General features: G+C 64.8%; 3 protein-coding genes across 12 annotated transcripts; 1 reads left to right on the top strand and 2 right to left on the bottom strand.

Moving 5' to 3' along the window:
* The first annotated feature begins 12 nt into the window (after positions 1-12).
* Positions 13-4250, top strand: CCDC78 (coiled-coil domain containing 78). 4 transcript variants are annotated; one of them, XM_037732266.1, is made up of 14 exons: positions 132-582; positions 794-913; positions 996-1082; positions 1288-1415; positions 1519-1576; positions 1667-1755; positions 1864-1942; positions 2045-2170; positions 2341-2528; positions 2643-2742; positions 2939-3018; positions 3667-3733; positions 3805-3905; positions 4044-4250. In XM_037732266.1, the coding sequence occupies exons 1-14, from the start codon at positions 277-279 to the stop codon at positions 4153-4155; spliced, it is 1641 nt and encodes a 546-aa protein (XP_037588194.1). In that variant the 5' UTR covers positions 132-276; the 3' UTR covers positions 4156-4250. The 4 variants fall into 4 exon arrangements, 3 of the variants coding, with proteins under 3 accessions (XP_017366411.1, XP_037588194.1, XP_037588195.1); XR_005197200.1 differs by having other exon boundaries at positions 13-582; positions 1519-1755; positions 2944-3018; XM_017510922.2 differs by having other exon boundaries at positions 13-582; positions 1519-1755; positions 3809-3905.
* ANTKMT (adenine nucleotide translocase lysine methyltransferase) lies at positions 4236-6009 on the bottom strand. Of its 3 annotated transcripts, none has more exons than XM_017510942.2 (5): positions 5513-6009; positions 5114-5218; positions 4878-5018; positions 4623-4754; positions 4236-4532 (listed from the first exon to the last, which is right to left on the bottom strand). In XM_017510942.2, exons 1-5 carry the CDS (start codon positions 5672-5674, stop codon positions 4275-4277), a joined length of 798 nt encoding a protein of 265 aa, XP_017366431.1. In that variant the 5' UTR covers positions 5675-6009; the 3' UTR covers positions 4236-4274. The 3 variants fall into 3 exon arrangements, with proteins under 3 accessions (XP_017366431.1, XP_017366432.1, XP_017366433.1); XM_017510943.2 differs by having other exon boundaries at positions 4704-4754; positions 5513-6006; XM_017510944.2 differs by lacking the exon at positions 4623-4754 and having other exon boundaries at positions 5513-6007.
* A 63-nt stretch (positions 6010-6072) lies between these two features.
* METRN (meteorin, glial cell differentiation regulator) lies at positions 6073-17869 on the bottom strand. Of its 5 annotated transcripts, XM_017510945.2 has the most exons (4): positions 11368-11528; positions 10791-11191; positions 9828-9887; positions 9370-9750 (listed from the first exon to the last, which is right to left on the bottom strand). In XM_017510945.2, exons 1-4 carry the CDS (start codon positions 11469-11471, stop codon positions 9434-9436), a joined length of 882 nt encoding a protein of 293 aa, XP_017366434.1. In that variant the 5' UTR covers positions 11472-11528; the 3' UTR covers positions 9370-9433. The 5 variants fall into 5 exon arrangements, 1 of the variants encoding a protein (XP_017366434.1); XR_005197202.1 differs by lacking the exons at positions 9370-9750; positions 10791-11191 and adding an exon at positions 6073-6086 and having other exon boundaries at positions 11368-11546; XR_005197203.1 differs by lacking the exons at positions 9370-9750; positions 10791-11191 and adding an exon at positions 7955-8001 and having other exon boundaries at positions 11368-11547.
* Positions 17870-18024: the final 155 nt, after the last annotated feature.

The following is an 18024-nucleotide window of genomic DNA, read 5'->3' as shown; positions in this document are numbered from 1 at the left end:
AAGCCCTCAGGAGCCCGGGCTGAGCCAGTCGGTTCCGAGTTCTCTGTCCCCAATGGGGACGTCTGCCCCCACACTTCTCAGGCCGGAGGTGCAGAGATCAGTCCAGTTTGTTCACCTTCGCGTCCCGGGGCTCAGCCAGCACTGCAAGGTTCACAGAAGGTGTCCAACGAGTGTGGCCCAGAGCACTCTGCGTGCGGGTAGCGCGCTCCGTCCCGCGTGCTTGTCGCCGCGCCCAGGTTGAGTGCTTTCACGCACCTGGTTCCACCCCCACAGGGAATGTGCAGGGAGCGCTGGGCCGCATTCCCCAGAGGGGGAAACGGAGGCACAGAGAGGAAGAGCTGTCCTTCCCCTCCACAATCGTGGGTCTCGCCCTGTCCCTGTGGGCAGGGCCCTGGCAGTTTCCTGGGACCAACAGAGGCCTTGGCAACGCGCGCAGCAGTGCTTGTGGTGGCAGCGGCAGCCACAGGGAGGCCAGGCGTGGAGGCAATACCCGGCTCGGAGCAGGCCAGGGTCCCCTCGCCTATGGAGCATACAGCCACCACAGGCCCCAGGCCAGGACCTCCCTTTCGGCGGGTGGAGAATGTGAGTCCTAGGGGAAGCTGCAGCTCCTTCCATGGGGCTGGAGTCTGCCCTTTCCAGCAGAGGCCAGGAGGGTGCAGGTCCCTGTACTGTGGGTCTGATCTCAGCTAGGGGAAGGACTTTTGCAGCCTAGCCAAGTGGGGAACAGGGCTGGTGACTGCATGGGAGTGGGGCCACAGCCCACCCTGGGGAATGGGTGGTGGTGCCTCTCCAGGTTGTGCCACGAGCCAAGGACTGGCTGCCAGGAGCTCCTGGGGGCACCGCAGCCTGGGCCACCAGCCTGGGGGCAGAGGTCCCGCCAGGTCTAGCGCTGAGTGAGGAGCAGCAGCTGCAGGTGGGTGTGGGTGCCCAGGGTGCGGAGGAGGGAGGGTGCCGGCAGACCCCGCAGATGCCACCTCTCACCTGGCCGCCCACAGATCTCCAAGGAGCTCATTGACATTCAGATCACAACCCACCGCCTGCAGGAGCAGCACGAGGCTGAAATCTTCCAGCTGAAGAGTGAGGTGAGCAGCCATGTGCCACCCTCAGTGCACAAGAAACGGGTGCAGGCCCAGGACATGTGCCCTGTGTGGGCGTGCACGTGAGAGTGCCACCCGTGGGTCTCGGCCTGCCCCATGCATGCTGCGTGCCCAGGCGTGTGCTGGGCTGATGCTCACCTCCCTCAGCAGCCTGCAGGCAGGTGCACCGCTCATGCCAGTTGTCCCACAGATCCTTCGGCTGGAGAGCCGGGTGCTGGAGCTGGAGGCTGACCCCCGGCACTGCCGGGCACCAGCCCAAGGGCGCAGACACAAACCCCAGGAGCCTGGACACTCTGATGACCGCAGACTCCAGGTCACATGGAGGGCCTGGCTGGGAGAGGCCGGATGGAAGCCTCAGCAGGAGACTCAGTGAGACCGGGGCTCACCCACCCCTTGGTCCTTCCTGTCTCCCTTCTATTCAGGTGCAGCCCAAGGACTTCACTAGTCCCCAGAACAAGCAGCAGAGGCTGGGGAGTGGCGTGAGTGTGCAGCCCCCTAGCTCAGGGGAGAGGGCAGCACAGGGGACCCCAAGCCTAGGCTCTCATCCACCAGCCTTGTGTGCCCCACAGCTGCTGGGGGGCCAGGGGCAGCTTCAGGAAGAAGTAAAGTGGGCACTGGAGCGTCAGGAGGCCCGGCAGCAGGCACTGGAGACTCGTGTGTGAGTGGCCATCTCACCTGGGGCCTGGACAGCTCAGCAGGGCCCCACTGCGGAGCAGAGAACCCCTCACCCACCGTGGGCGTGCTGAGCCTCACCCCATGTCCTCAGGGCAGCCCTGGGCCAGCAGCTACAGGGAGCCCGAGAGGAGGCCAGGGCAGCCGGGCATCAACTGGCCACACAGGCTGTGGTGAGGCCCTGCCCTGCCTGCTTGGAGACCCGGAGGGTGGGGCCCCACAGGCCCATCCAGGTCCATTCCTGGGACACAAGTTGAGGGCTCCCTCTGCCCCAGGTGCTATGCAGCTGCCAGGGCCAGCTCCGCCAGGCAGAGGCTGAGAATGCCCGGCTGCAACTGCAGCTCAAGCAGCTGAAGGAGGAGTACGTCCTGCGGCTGCAGCGCTGTGCCCGGGAGGCGGTGGTGAGCCCTGCAGGAGCACCCTGAGGCCTGGGGAGCCCAGCCTGGCCTGGGCGTGTTGGACAGCTTCAGGGACATCCCGTGGGCCCCCGCACTGCTCAGTCTGCTGGGGTGGGGGGTATGGCTGGAAAAGATGGGGTGGGCCCCATGCGGAACCAGCCCACCACCTCCAGGAGCGCGCAGACAGTGCAGGCCAGGAACCGGCCAGCACGACTCTCCGGACATTCCTGGAAGCCACTCTGGAGGACATCCGGGTAGCGTACCGCGGCCGTGAACAGCAGCTGGCCCGGGCCGCCCGCACCTATCAAAAGCGGCTGGCAGACCTGAGCCGCAGGCATGAGGAGCTGCTGGGTGCCTACAGGTGGGCCTCGCCCTGACACCGGTGCCTGGGGTGGGAGGCATCTCTCAGCCTCTGTGCCGCAAAGCTGAGTGTGCAGCAGGAGTGGCTCACACAGACACCGGCCTACCCCGACAGGGCACCTGGGAACCCCAAAGCTACTTTAGATGCAGCTAGCTCGGACCTGGAACCACTGCCCATGCCACTGGTCACTGACTTCAGCCAGCGGGAGGACCAGGTGAGGCCGGAGACCCCCAGAAACTCCAGGCCCAGGTATCTCCCACCCACCTGCTGCTCCACACTGGCCTAGAGGCACAGAGCCCCAGAACTTGCCCCAGGCTTCATCCTGGGCTCCACAGAGACCCCAGGCCCAGGCATCTGAGGGGCCTGCCTTGTCCAGCCAACTGAGGTGTCCCCACCACAAACCTCTGCAGCATGGCTGGCCTGGGGCGCTGCTCTCATGCCCACAGAAGGGACCCAGTGATGCCACCCAGAGGGGAGCGTCAGAGCCACAGTGAGTGCCCTCACAGGTGTGGGGGAGGCCTGCAGGGAGAGAGCCCTGAGTCCCCCAGTTACTCCACCATGCCTCCTGCTGACCAGGGTCTGGTCACAGCAGTGCACTCAGTGGCATGTACCCACCCCCGGGTCCCTCTGGTAGCAGGGACACTGATAATCACAGGAGAGGGAAAAGGGGCCTGCTGCGGGCATTGAACATGGAGGGTTGGGAGAGCACACGTGAGCAACGTCTCCACTGAGACCTGGAGGCCCTGAGGACGGGAGCAGGGTGCCGGGTGCCCCAGCCAGCCCGTGCCTCTGGGCCTCCATGTTTGCAGCTGTACCAGGGGCAGGGCTCCCCAAGGACCATCTCCCAGGGTTTAGGGTACACTGTGGGGTGGCATCCTGCTGACGCTGGGGTACTGTCTGGACTGGCCTGTGGTTTAGCCCTCCCTGAGCAGCCAGCAGACCCCCGGGCCCGGGGCCAACCCCATGCACAGAGGGCTCCAAGGCCTAGGCTGGGCCACAGGAGCACAGGGGGCCACGCTGTCCCTCACTCACTCCCAGGAGGTGTCCCCTCCCAGTTCTGGGAACCTTAGCAGTCACAGGTCTGCCCCAGTGTCACCACACCAGCTCTGGAAACCACTCCTCCTCCTCCTCCCCTCAGGGGTCTGCATGCTGAATCCTGGGCCCAGATCCACCAGAAGCTCCGGGACTTTTCCCGCAGCACCCAGGTAGGAGGCAAGGGCTGGCCTGGGCCCCCCTGATACCACGCCCCGGCTCATGCCCTACACCCCCATGCCAGGCAGAGCTGGAACGGGAGCGGGCACAGCTGCTGGTCCGGGCCACGAAGGCTGAAGAGCAACTTTCTGAGCTGCAGGAGTACGTGGATCAGCACCTGGGCAGGTGGGCGCTTGGGAGGGGAGCTGGGTGTGACCCGAGGGCCCTGGTCTGGCCGGAATGGAAGATGATGGCCATCTCGGGGGCTAGAGGCAGACCCGTCCACAGCTGGGCAGGTGACTTAAGCTTGGTCCCTCTGAGCAGGTACAAGCAGGAAATCCTGAGGCTGAGGAAGCTGGCCAGTGCAGGGGACCCCTGGAAAGTGGGGGCTGTGCCTCCAGCCAAGCCCCAGAATCCAAGGACCGGCAGCTACTAGCTCGTCTCCTGAGGAGCAGAGCAGATCCCGTCACAGCCAGCCCAGAGCCCTCCCAGCCAGCCCCCCCACCAAAACATGAATAAGGATAGAACCCACAGAGTTTTTATCTGTCTGAACATTTACCCTGCCTGAGAAATGGGGGTCCCCGCGACAGAGGCAGAAGTAGGTCCAGGAGCAGCTTGGTCCAGGGGCAACTGAGAGGAAGCAGCCTCCCAAGCGGAGGTTCCTCCGCCCCCAGAAACCTCATACGCCCAGACTCGGTCCAGGCCCTCGCCAAGCATGGCCACTGGCTGCCAGGTGGGGAGCGGGAAGCGCCCAGACACGACGCGGGCCCCGGCAGGCAGCTCTGCCTGCAGCTTGTCCTCCAGCAGTGGGAGCTGAAGGAGAGAAGAGCAGAATACAGAGCGTGGGGCCAGCGGAAAGCAGCCACCCTGCGCCCCCTTCCCAGGCCTAAGCTTAGCATCCCCCAGGCCGGCCCAGGCCTCAGGGCAGTGAATACCCTGGGGTGCGGCAGGGACTTCCCAGCGGGCTGGCAATCCCGGACCTACCACGCTAGGGGCCAGGAACACAGACACGTTTCGGCAGTCCCTCAGGCTCACCTGCAGGAAGAGGCGTTGCCCCAGCCGGGGAGAGGCCTGGTGGGCACGGGGTCCCCGCAGCTTCCGAGTCCCGGCCCCCAGCCCTCGCAGGTGTCAGCTGGTGGCCAGGGCTCCCCAGGTTACCTTCCAGAGATCCTCGCGGTGATAGCATACGCTGCCGGCACAGCCGGCCCTCCAGGCGTGCAGCCGCGCCAGCGCCACCAGCCACGGGTTCAGCTCGTAGCCCACGGCGGGGCGGAGGCCGCACCGGTGGGCCGCCAGCACCTGTGGGCACCGATAGGTGGGAAACGGGATGGGGCAGGGCGCCGGCCGGCAGGTGGGGGGCGTGGGGCGGCCAAGACCCAGGCGCGGGCACTTACGATCCTGCCGTCGCCAGAGCCCAGATCCACCGTTTTTCCAGGGCGGCCTCGCAGCAGCGACAACACGTGCTCCACCTGCCGCGCGCTCGCGCCGACGTAGGGCACCTGGACAGGGAGGCGGCGGGAGTCCACCGACCGCTCCCGCCCCCACCCAGCCCGCGGTCCGGCCCCACCCCGCGGCGAGGGGCGGAGGCCGCCCCGGCCCCGCCCAGCCCCTGAGCGGCAGCCGCTGGCCCCGCCCCGGCCCCGCCCCGCCCCTGAGCGGCAGCCGCTGGCCCCGCCCCTGAGCGGCAGCCGCTGGCCCCGCCCCGGCCCCGCCCCTGAGCGGCAGCCGCTGGCCCCGCCCCGGCCCCGCCCCTGAGCGGCAGCCGCTGGCCCCGCCCCGGCCCCGCCCGGCACCTGCAGCCGCAGCGGCACGCGCCGGAAGCCGGGCTGGAGCAGCAGCGCCCACACCGCATAGGCCGCCAAGCCGGAGCCGGCCGCCGCCTGCAGCAGCTCTAGCGCGCCCAGCCGCCGCTCGCGCAGCTCCGTCAGCGCCTCGGCCGGGTCGTCCTGCTCCATGGCTGCGGAACGCGCGGCTCAGGGTCGCCCGCCCAGCGTCCTTCCCGGCTCGGGACCGCGGCCTCGCAGCCGAGCCCGGAGCTGACGCTGCGCCCTCCCGCTCCCGCTGGGCGCCGCTGCCAGACGCCGGAAGTGACCGGCAGAGCGCGCGCGGTCGGTCCGTTGCGCTGTGCGCTCCGCCCGGCCCGGCTGCCCTCCCGCGGGTTCCGGCGAACGGCAGCCTCGCGGGCCCCGCCCCGCCGTGTCCCGCCCCAGCCTGCGAGGGTCGGCCCGGTTGGTCCGCTCCGGAGCGCGTTGGCGTCCTGTGCTGGGTGCTGGCGACCCGCGGAAGGGGCCAGGCAGGCCCCGGCCGGGGGAGCGCACGTCCCGCTGGTCTCTCGGGCTAGAGCCCCAGAAACACGGGGCTGCGCGTCTGCGGCGTGGAAGGAGGAGACTGCCCTGGAGAGGGGCGGTCCCGGCCCCAGAGCCGGCCGGGGGTCTGCGCGGGGCGGCCGGAGCCCAGGGAGCCCGTGGGAAAGCGGCTCCCCGGGGTGACAGCGTCCAGGCGCCCCTGACTCGCGGAGGCTGGTGGGGGGCGCTCCGCTGACCCAGGACACCCGGTTCCCTCCTGCGGCTTGAGTGCGGAGCCCCAGTGGGCGCGAGAGGGGTGGGGGCTGGGGCCGAGGGAGAGGGCTGACGCGGAGAGCCTGAGCAGGCCTAGGAAGACGGCGGCTGGCCTTCCAGTGGGCCCGGCGGGAGGATGTCACAGGCCGGGCTCTGGCGCCTGCCCAGCCGCCGCGGAGGCAGACAGCCCTGGCTGCGAGATCACCTTCCTTCTCCAGAACGCAGAACACAAAGATCGAGCTCCTGGCCGGGCGCGGTGGCTCACGCCTGGCCGAAGTGGGGCAGATCACAAGGTCAGGAGTTCGAGACCAGCCTGCCCAACATGGTGAAATCCTGTCTCTACTAGAAATACAAAAATCAGCCAGGCGTGGTGGTGGGCACCTATAATCCCAGTTACTTGAGAGACTGAGGCAGGAGAATCGCTTGAAACTGGAAGGCAGAGGTTGCAGTGAGCTGAGATGGTGCCAGTGCACTCCTGCCTGGGCGAAAGAGTGAAACTAATCTCAAAAAAAAGATTGAGTTCTGGAGGTGACCTTGTGAGGCCGGGGGTGGAGGTGCATGTGGAAGAGCTGAGCTCTGTGTCAGGCAGCAGGGCTGCGACCTCCACACCCAGGGTAGGGCTGGACGCCCATGAATGTACGGGGTTGCCTGTGCCTGCCCTGGTCTGGCTCCTTAGCCATCCATGGCTGGGGTCAGGAGCCCCTGTAGGGACAGAGGCTGCTTCCAGACAACATGGGTATGCCCCAGACCACTGCCCCCAATCTCCAAGTGCAGTGTTTCTCAGGCTGCCCACATGCTGGCCCCAGCCCCACCCAGTGCAGTGTGTCCTGTCTCCTGGGGGCCTGGAACGGCCCTCCCAAGAAAGGAAGTGTGTGCACTGAGCTCTGGGGGAGAGCTGACAGCATCCATTCCTGTCCTGCTCCCTGCATTCTTACCCGCACCTGGAGCAGTTACCCAGAAGGCTCTCGGGAAAAGCCTGTTGGATGAATGCACCTAACTGGACTCTGGCGTGCACTCACCACTCACGTCCACACTGGGCATGCTGCTCCTTGGCCTTTGGGCACTCTGCAGCCACCTGTGCCCATGCAAGTTAGCACTTGCCTGGAAGTGTGTGATCCACGAGGCCCCAGGCTCCTGTAGCTCCGCCCACATGCTCACCCACACCGTCTCCCTGACTCCCATGCCACTTTGGCCGGTCATCCCCAGGGCAGGCATGAAGCCTCTGGTCCAATGCTCCCAGACCTGTGGCGCTCCTGTGGCCCTGTGTGTCATGAAAAGACAGCTGGTTGCAAAGCCAGTGCTTTCTCTGGGAGGGTCTGTAGGTGCAAGGCTTAGGGACTTCCTGGGGCTGGTGGGCAGAGGGCAGGGTGCAGCCAGGGCCCAGCCCAGGCTGTCTGTGAACAGGTGGGCTTGGGTGTGGCCAACAGAAGAGGCTGTAGGAAGCTGGCCAGAGAATCAAGGCAGGTGCCAAAGGTGAGGGGCTTGCTCAGCCCTTGGGAAAGCGTCCCGAGACAGGAGTGGAGAAGGCTTCGAGGGAGGGCACATGGGCTTCTTCCTCTAGTCTTTTCGGAAGTGTCTGGGCTGGGGGCAGATGGATGTAAGGCCATGGGGCCCAGGGAGTGGTCAGAGCTGGATGAAAAGGTGGAGGTTGTCCAAGTATTATTGGAGGCTTGCCCAGAGGAGTGGTCCTGTCCCTGAGCCTGCAGCACGCCCCAGTTGGGAGTCTGGGGAGAGGAGAGAAGCAAGGAGCCTGAGGAGGAGCGGAAGGTGGGAGGACCCCCACCCCAGTGACTGACACCCAGGCAGCTGTGCTCCTCACCCATCCTTCTCATCAGCCCCACGGCAGGCAGGCGATCTGTGAAACCATAACCCCCATGCATGTGCAGCTTTCAGACAACCTGCCCCGTGAAAGTCCTAGGGTGGTGATGGACGTGATCCCCCCCACGGGTCCACAGAGGGCATGTACCCACCAGGCACCTACATCCACAGATCTGGAGGAAGGGCCTTGTTTGTGTGCCCTGCACAGCTGTGTCCCTCACCCAGCCTCACTTTGCTCCCTGAAAGTTGGGGACTTCATCTGCCTGGGCAGGGCCTCTGGCCTCTACCCCACCCCTGGCCCAGGTGAGAATGGAAAGCCAACAGTTTCTGGGGCCCAGCCCAGGGGTCCCCTGGCCCTTGAGCCGTGGCTGTCTCTTTCCCAGGATCCGAGGGGTTGGGGTGAGAGGACGCAGCTTGAACAGGGCCAGGGGGCCTGGAACACCCCCACCCAGGGGCATAGCCTTCAGGCCTGGAGCTCTGGCTGTCCCAAACCTCACTGGCCCTTTATGTGGCTGAAAGGCCGATGAGGAAGGCGGAGACAGTGACAATGGGGCCAGCGGCGGGAAACAGTCCCTACAGACCCCATTGTGCACCCTGCCCGCCGGAAACAGGCAACAAGCAGAACCCTGCAGAGGGGACCCTACACCCTTCGGGCTCCTCGCCACGTCTGGATGCTTGGCACGTTGGAGGGGCCTGTGGACAGAGGGGCCCATTCTTCCCCAAGGGTGGGACAGGGCCAAGGATGACTGCGGGCTCACAGCAGCCACGGAGGGACGTGGGCACCCTGCCAGACTGCCTGGCTCAGAGCCAGAGCGCCATGCGCCTGCCTGCCCCCACCACACCTGAGGGACCCTTGGCCCCTCCGCCCCTTCCCTCTCCTGCTGAGCCCTGGAAGCACCTGGCCCAGGAGGCAAGTGGAAGCCTGCCAGGGTAGCAGCTGAGGGCTGGGCTAGGACGCGGCAGGTGGGTGCAGCAGAGCAGAAACTTGCGTGAGTGGAGGTCCCTGTGGCCCCCACCCAGCAACAGCCCCTCCCTAGGATGTGCCTGTAGCTCCCCCTGACATCTGCTATCCCTCTCAGTTGCCAAATAGTCTTGAACAAGGTACCATCCCCCCAGTATCCCACCAGGAGGCAGGAACTGGACCGCCCTCACAGCTGCAAGGCAGGCCCAGGCCTGGGCTGGACACAGAAGACCAGATCCACAGCAGCTCATGTCACCAGAGTTCTTATTGATTGTCCCCATCACCTCCAAAGCAGTGGGCCCCCCACCCTCCCTCCTACCAGCCCCTCCCCAGCACCCTGCCCCAGAGGAGGTCTAGCTGGCACTGCGCCCATTCCCTCAGCGAAGCACCACCTCGCAGGGGTGGCGGTGGGCAGTTTGGGCAGCCTCGTAGGCACGGCGGAACTCCTGGAATCGTGGGGCACAGCCCAGCCAGGCCTCCCCGAAGCGGCTCCAGCCCATGAAGAGGAAGGTGCCTGGGCCAGGGTGGACGCCGCAGTGCAGCGGGGTACGAATGGAGGTCAGCCTCTGGTCCCTGGAGCCCCCCACCCGGAACAGCGGCAGTGTCTGGCGGAGGACACGGGCGGCCACCACGGTGATGATGGACTCCTGCAGCTCTGCATCGTGGGTGACCCCGTGGATGGTCCCATGAATTACTGCGGGGGGCATGTTGGCTGGGGTGGGCATTCAGGGGAAGGCCGGCTCCAGGCTCCCCCCATGGCAGGACACTCACCGAAGTCACTGGTGCACGCGACCAGGAGCAGCTCAGCATTGCTGCAGGGCCTGCAGGCACCTGGCATGCAGACAGGGTGGTGAGGACAGGCCCTGCCCTCTCCTGGCAGCACCCCAGGCCCCATCCCTCCACAGGGGCAGGAGGCAGCAGGCAAGTCAGCAGAGCCCGTGCTCAGAGCCTGGGGGCACCTGGGGATCCCAGGGAGCCACGTGGCAGGTGCACACACCCTCGGCACCAGTACTCGGGAAACACACTTGCAGGCACACACCTCGACGGCAGGAACGCATACGGACATGGGCCTGGGGGAGGTGCCAGGCGATCAGCTGTCCCGGGCGGCCCTCCTAACCCCCATCTGACACGTGTACCCCAGCATCTGGGACCCATCTAGTTTCCCGGATCTGGGACCTGAAGAGCAGCAGCCCAGTTAGAGTGATAGGAGGTGGGGGCAGAGGAGGGGAGGTTCTGGGGTCCCTGGCTTAGGGCCGGGGGCAGAATCATGAGAGCCTATCCCTTGCAGGGTCAGGCGCCAAGCTCCAGGAGAGCCAAGAGCTGGGCCTGGCGCACTGCAGAGAGGCGGGCAGCGTCTCCATGGTGACCGGGCTGCACACAGGACTTCTGTGGGTTGGGCTGGGGGAGGGGAGAGAGGTCCCCGCTGGGCCAGGGAGCCTGGACAGCTTTGGCCCAAGGCTTTCATTCTGCCCCTACCATCCCCTCCTGCAACCCTTCAGGGACCAGAGGTCCAAGTCTGCACTGCTTGGCCTCCCTCCTCCACTGTGCACCTGCCAGCTCCTTCCCGAGATGAATCGGAAAGGGAGGGCGGGAAGGCCATCCCACCCTGGTGGTCTCCAGCTGTGTGGCCTCTGACAAGCCCATTGAACCCTTGGACCTCACTCTTTCCGTCTGCAGTGGGGCGGACAAGGTACATTCACGCCAACCCTAAGTCCCACCCAGACCACCACTCACCGTCCACGCCGAGACCGTGGGCCTGCGGGGGCAGCTCGGGGCGCCAGTCCTCGCGCAGCTCAAAGCGGAAGGCAGCCACGCGGCGGCTGATGTCCCGGTGCGGCGTGGCCTGCAGGAAGAGGGCCCGGCGCTCGCGGGGACCCCAGCGCACGCAACGGCCCCCTGCCGGCCCCGCGCCCTCGGCCAGCACCAGCTCCAGGGCGCCGCCCGCGCGCTCCGCGAAGACCTGGGCGCCCGCGAAGGGCCGCGCCGGCCGCAGACAGGCGATGCCGGGCCGCACGCCGGGGTCGGAGCCGCCCAGGGTCAGATGCAGCGCCCCAGCCGGGTAAAGCCACTGGACCGCGCCCTCCGCACAGGCCAGGGACAGCTGCCCCACGCTGCCGGGCTCCTGGGTGAGGCCGCTGGGGACGGGACGGGGACTGAGGCGGGGGCGGGTCCCCACTGGGCGCAGCCTCCGCACCCTCCCGGAGGGGGAAACCCGCCCAGCGCTCTGCGCGCTCCAGGAGGCGCATGGGGGGGTCCAGGCCGCAGCGCACCCCGTCCCAAGTTCGGGGACAGCGCCCCGCCCGGGCCGTACCTGCCCCTCCAGCTGCAGCGCTCCTTAGAGTAGCTGGCGCCGGCGGCCGCGGCCAGGAGGCCGCAGCACAGCGCGCAGAGCAGCGCGGGGGCCGGGAACGCCATGGCGCGACGGGCGGCGTCGGGGGCTCGGGGCTCCCACGGGGAGCTGCTCCGGCGGGGCGTGGGTCCGGGCGGCGGCGGGAGCAGCCCCGGCGGGACGCGGGTCCGGGCGGCGGCGGGAGCAGTCCCGGGCGCCGGCCGCCCGGCCCCGGCGAAGCCCCCACGCCCGCGGCCGCTCCGCCCGCCGCGCGGCTCAGGCGCCAGGGCCGTCTCGGAGCGGGCCGGGAAGGGGCGGGGCCGGTGGCGCCCCGACCAATCGCGGCGCGGCCCGGAACTTTCCACCAATAGCCGGGGCTGAGCGGGGAGGGGGCGGGACGGGGGCGGGGCTGGAGCCCGGGCGCGGCGGGAGGACGATCCCACGACCCCAGCGCTGCCCGGGGCCTCGGCGCGCGAGGGAGGCTCCTTGTCCGCCCCGCGCTGTGCGTCGCCCCCTACCCGCGCCCTCACTCTGGCCTCGCCCTCCGCGCCGTCCAGATCCGAGCCCTGGAGCCCGTGATGGAGCCGGGGTTTTCATGTCCACCGGAATCTGGGGGTGCTAGGGAAGGTGGCCCACCAGGTGGCTCTCCCACGCCCCCTGATTGGGCGGCAGGGTCTCGTCCTTCCTGACACTGGGACCTGGGCCTGTTGCCCACATCCCTCCCAACCTGCTACGGTCCTGCTGACCGCTCCCCAGTGGCATTTGGTGCCCCTGAGGAGAGAGGTCATGACTCCAGGGGTGGGGATGGCCTGGCCTGGGGACTGCGCCTTGGAGCTGGGCCAGGCCTTGGGTTTTGGTAAGGCCGTCCGCAGGTCGGGGTCTTGCTGTGGAGCGAGCAGCCCGCAGGCTTGGGCCCCTTTCCTCAGACCTAGTGGTACCCCATGGTTGCCGGAGGACTGACACCCACCCAGACGTGCATAGGGCAGCCACAGGCACCCCTGCAGGCCTGCAGCACGTGGAGACACAGGAGCAGCCCCCACCAAGGCGAAACAAGCAGAAACGGGAGATTCTCACACACACTCTCACCTCAGTCTGGGGCAGTGAGGGATTCCCAACATCCCAACCCCTGAGTTTGGCCTGATGGGTGGGAGTGGGCAGTGGCTGGCCAGAGAATCGAGGAGAGCAGACAGCCTGGGTCAAGACCCTGGGGAAGGAGCTCTTGGCAGCCTGGTGAAACCCCAGGGCACGGGCGGTGGGCAGGGACAACAGGTCAGATCACAGAAGGCCTAAGGCACAAGCCAAAGGATCTGACTACACACTGAACCCCTTAAAGACAAGAGAAGCTTTCACCGGGGCCTGCAAGGACCAGCAGAGACTAGGCAGCCTGCAGATCTGAACGTTCTGTCCCCTGTCCCCAAACTCCAGCCACCTGGTGCTTGAAACTCATGGTGGACATATGAGGCCATATGGCCCAGCGGCAGTGGGAGGCTGGACCCCACTGACCACACCCTCCCTCAACCCCAGGGCCCTCCCAGGCCAAAAAGGAAAAAGGTGCCCACTGGGCTGGGCTGGCCCCTTGCCCTGGGTGGTGTGCTGGTCATATGAAGCCACAAAAAGGGTGGAGCTCTGGTGCCCCTTGCCGCTTCAGCCTTGACGCCTGCTACGGTCTGGGTCTGTGTGAGCCTGTAGGCTGCTGTGCTGAGCAAAATACGGCAGACACACAAGGACAAGAACTGTTGGATTCCACTTCTGTGAGTCACCTTAGATTGGGCAAGGTTAGGAGGACAGAAAGTGGAACTGGGGCTGGGGAGGGGGGTGGGGTTGGGGCCTAACGAAGGCAGAGTTCTGGAGCTTGGTTACACAACAACATAAATATTCTCAACAGTACACTTTAAAATGGGTAAAATGGTAGAGTTTATGATGTATATCTTACAATTAAAAATAAAAATTAAGGCCAAAAATTAAGGTGTGGCAGCTTACACCTGTAATCCGAGCAGTTTGGGAGGCTGAAGCAGGAGGATCACTTGAGGTCAGGAGTTCAAGACCAGCCTGGCCAACATGGCGAAACCCCAACTCCACTAAAAATACAAAAATTAGCTGGGTGCAGCAGCTCATGCCTGTAGTCCTAGCCCTTTGGGAGGCCAAGGTGGGAAGAATGCTTGAATCCAGGAGGCTGAGGCTGCAGTGTGCTGTGATTGCACCACTGCACTCCAACCTGGGGGACAGAGTGAGACCCCATCTCAATAAAAATTAAAAATTAAATAGGCCAGGCACAGTGGCTCACGCCTGTAATGTCAGCAGTTTGGGAGGCCAAGGTGGGCGGATCACGAAGTCAGGAGATAGAGACCATCCTGGACAAGATGGTGAAACGCTGTCTCTACTAAAAATACAAAAATTAGCTGGGTGTGGTGGCAGGCACCTGTACTCCCAGCTACTCGGGAGGCTGAGGCAGGAAAATCTCTCGAACCAGAGAAATGGAGGTTGCAGTGAGCCAAGATCACACCACTGCACTCCAGCCTGGTGACAGAGCAAGGCTCCATCTTAAAATAAATGGATGAATAAATAAATAAATAAAGTCTGCTGGGTGGCTCACACCTGTAATCCCAGCACTTTGGGAAGCTGAGGTCAGGAGATGGAGACCATCCTGGCCAACATGGTGAGACCCCCATCTCTACTAAAATACAAAAAATTAGCTAGGCGTGGTGGTGGGCGCCTGTAGTCCCACCTACTCAGGAGGCTGAGGCAGGGGAATCGCTTGAACTGGGAGGCGGAGGTTGTAGTGAGCCGAGATCGCACCACTGTACTCTGCCTGGCGACACAGCAAGACTCCGTCTCAAAAATACACTAAATAAATAAAGAATCAAAAATGAAAAGGGTAGGCTGGGCACATGAGGTGTTCCCAGTGGTTAGGAGAGGCTGGCAGGTCCGCTGCTGCAGCTGCAGGGGCTGGGAGAGGCACTTGGGTCCCCCGGGGCTGCAGCTGCGCGGTGGTCCCTGGGTCAGCGGTGGTCCCTGGGTCAGCGCCGCCCAGCGCAGGCTTCCGAGGCCCACGGCGGGCTTCAAGCACCCTCTGGTGGCGGCATGAGGATCAGCCCCAGACACCCTCCTGACAGCCTGGGCCCCGACTTCCTCCCAGGCCTCCCCAGAGAGGGGCCAGTGTCTGTGGTTGGAGGGAGGGGTTGCTGGGATGACCTGGTCTGGAAGGGCACATGCCTGGCCCCAAGTTGATGCCTCAACCCCGGACCTCCCTACCTCCTCTCCAGCCTCATCTCCCGGGGGCCTGGTGCCACCCATGGGAGCAGCCCTGGACACACACCGATTCTCCTCACAGCCCCTGGCCCCACCCAGGAAAGCACCTTGGGTCAGTGGGTGCTCCGCTGCCTACGGGATGGGCCTGGATGGCGGAGTCCGACCTCAGTTGCTATGGGAACAGAACCCAACGTGCCAGGGTGCATGCGCAGTAAATACCCAGAGATGGGCAGGGCATGGCGGCCCATGCCTGTCATCCCAGCACTTTGGGAGGCCAAGGCAGGTGAATCACGAGGTCAGGAGTTCGAGACCAGCCTGGCCAAGATGGTGAAACCTCGCCCGTACTAAAAATACAAAAATTAGCCAGGCATGGTGGCATGCACCTGTAATCCCAGCTACTCAGGAGGCTGAGGCAGGAGAATCGCTTGAACCCGGGAGGCAGAAGTTGCAGTGAGCTGAGATCACGCCATTTCACTCTAGCCTGGGCAACAGAGTGAGACGCCATCTTAAAAAAAAACAAAAAAAAACAAAAAAAAACAAAAACAGGCTGGGCGCGGTGGCTCAAGCTTGTAGTCCCAGCACTTCGGGAGGCCGAGGCAGGCGGATCACGAGGTCAAGAGATCAAGACCATCCTGGCCAACATGGTGAAACTCTGTCTCTACTAAAAATACAAAAATTAGCTGGGCGTGGTGGTGTGCGCCTGTAGTCCCAGCTACCAGGTGGCTGAGGCAGGAAAATTGCTTGAACCCGGGAGACAGAGGTTGCAGTGAGCCGAAATTGTGCCACTGCACTCCCGCCTGGCACCTGGCAACAGAGTGAGACTCTGTCTCAAAAAAAAATAAATAAATAAAATAACCCAGAGACTACGTGTAGGGTGGCCAGGCAGAGGAGTGCCTGGAAGCCATCCCAAAGTTCAGGTGATGCCCCAGTTGTCTGTGCTGTTTGGGGCCCCCCTCTAGCCCCAGATCCTCCAGTCACTTGAAACCCCAGAAGGGACCTCTCCCCATTTCCACCCAAGTCAGAACAAGAACGACAGCAAGACGGACTCAAGTCAGACAAAGGGAAGAACCTCCCTCAGGCTTTGCCTCAGGAAGCTTTGGCGTGGCGTGTGAGGCTGCTCTGGGAGCGCAGAGGCTGGGACAATCGTCTCCCGCACCTGCGAGTCCGCCTGACCAGGGCCAAACACGCATGCAGCAGCACAAGGCCCCTGAGCGCAAAGCAGGGCAGCCAGCCTGGCAGCTTGTCCCGAAGCCTGAGACGTGGTTTCTGTCCCTGGCTTGTCCAGAGGGGCCTTGGAGGTGCAGTCTGAGGGGCTGCTGCGGTGGGGGCGTTCGAGACCTTGGTCACTGCTCCTGGTTCCCACCTTCAGCCACTGCGCTGTCCCCGAACACAGGTCCTGGCCAGAGGAGGACGGCAGTGCTGCCTTCCCCATGAGCTGGGCCCGACCAGTGCCTGGCACAGGCAGCGCCGAGTCCTACAGGGGAGCGGCTGCGGACAGGTGGCTGCCCCACGGGGTGCAGTGACAGGGAAACCATAGCGCTGGCCACAGACTGTCACAGCCAGGGCAGGGGCTGAGCTGGCTGGGGCCCTGGGGAAGCCACACCTAAGGCGAGGGGAGTTGATGGGAGGGGACAGGAAGGGAGCCTCAACCCTGGGGAGCAGAGGGGCAAAGGCTCTGAGGCAGATGGAGCTTCAAACAAACTGGGGACCACAGAGGGTGAACCCCGGGGCTCCCCGTGTGCTTGAAGCTCCATGTGCCTTAGAGCCTTTGCCCCTCTGCAAAGGGGAGGTGAGCAGGGCCGGCTCCACCCAGCCCGCTGGCGCTGAGGGAGCTGGGGAGTTTGGATGTGCCAGCAAACAGACCCTCCTCCCAGGAAATGGGGAGAAGGCCTGGAGAGAAGGGTCATATCGCATGCCAAGACCCCCACCTGTGTCTCCGTTTACTGGCAGTGGAGTGAGGAGAGAGGTGTGGGCTGACCCAAGGCCAGCCCCTCCTGTGTCCCCAGCAGCCCCCTGCTGCCCCCTCCCCAGGTGGAGTTGGGATCTGGACAGTGAAGACAGCCCCCACGACTGAGGGGCAGTGGGTGCCAAGAGCCTGCCAGACCCGGTGCCACCCAGAAACAAGCTCTGATGGTGCAGCCATGAGCACCGGGCTTCGTCCCCCCCCCCAGCTGACCTGCGAGGCTCAGGGTGCCTGAGGGCCCATCGAGGACATGGTCCTGGCTGCCAACGTGCCCAGGCAGCCTGCACAACCCCTGGCTCCCCTCCACAGGCCACCTGCCCCCTTGCACAGGCAGCATCCGGCCTCACCCACCCACAGGCCTGCACTCCAGGCCCACGGAAGCAAGGTTCCTATCTTGGGGATGCCTTCCTCCCTTTGCCGAGAGAGCCACCCCCTACACCTTGCATCTCCTCAAGGAGCCGAAAATGCAGCTGCCAAGTGATTCGCTGCGGAGCTAAAAATAACCGCCAGGCTCCAGCCAGGGCCCAGGAAAATATCCCATTGCTAGGAGACAGCCGTTACCGGGAGACCGGCATTGCTAGGCGACGTGTGTTGCTATGGTGATGGCTGGGCCCTGAGTCATCCTCAGCCTGGATAGGGGGCCAGCCAGGCAGGGAGCAGAGCTGGAAGGCATCGAAGCAATCCCACCGCCCGTGGCACTCAGGGTGCCCCCATGGCTGTGAGGGTCTCACACCTATGGGTCGCCATTCTGGCCATGGAGGGGCCAGGACAGCCAAGCACACCCATGGCCTGCTGCCTCACACGGACACTCCCGGGTGCTCTGGGGCCATGCTCCGGGCAGGGGGCTGGGGCAGTGGGGGGTTCGTGTGCCTGTCTGGTCCGCACAGCAATCTCAAGGGTGGGGATCTCACCACAGGTGCTGTGCTGCAGTGACCGTGGCTCTCCTCATGGTCCTCCAAAGTCTCAGGGAATGATGTACCAGCAGCCTCTGGTCGTCGCCCAAACCAGTCCTGAGTACCCTCCGAGCCGCCTGGATGGGAGACTCCTCTGTGCTCAGGCATCAAGGCAAGGGGTGGTCCAGGTGAAGGATGCTCCCGTAGGGGTTCTGTAGGAATGGGGCACTCCAGGTGAGGGTGCTCCAGGTGAGGACGTGCTCCACATGAGAGGGTGCACCAGGTGGGGGTTCTTCAGCAGAGGGGTGCTCCAGGTGAGGGTGTTCCAGGTGAGAGGGAGCTACAGGTGAGCGGTGGGCCACGTGAGTGTGCTCCAGGTGAGAGAGTGCTCCAGATGTGGGTTTTCCAGGTGAGGGTGCTCCAGATGACAGGGTGCTCCAGGTGAGTGATGCTCCATGTGAGGGTGCTCCAGGTGAGGGGTGCTCCAGGTGAGGGGTGCTCCATGTGAGGGTGCTCCAGGTGAGGGGTGCTCCA

Source organism: Cebus imitator, unplaced genomic scaffold (genome assembly GCF_001604975.1).
Source record: "Cebus imitator isolate Cc_AM_T3 unplaced genomic scaffold, Cebus_imitator-1.0 Scaffold444, whole genome shotgun sequence".
NCBI classification, from domain to species: Eukaryota; Metazoa; Chordata; class Mammalia; order Primates; family Cebidae; genus Cebus; species Cebus imitator.
The sequence above is the reverse complement of the archived record's forward strand: the minus strand, read 5'-3'. Positions and strand labels throughout refer to the sequence as shown.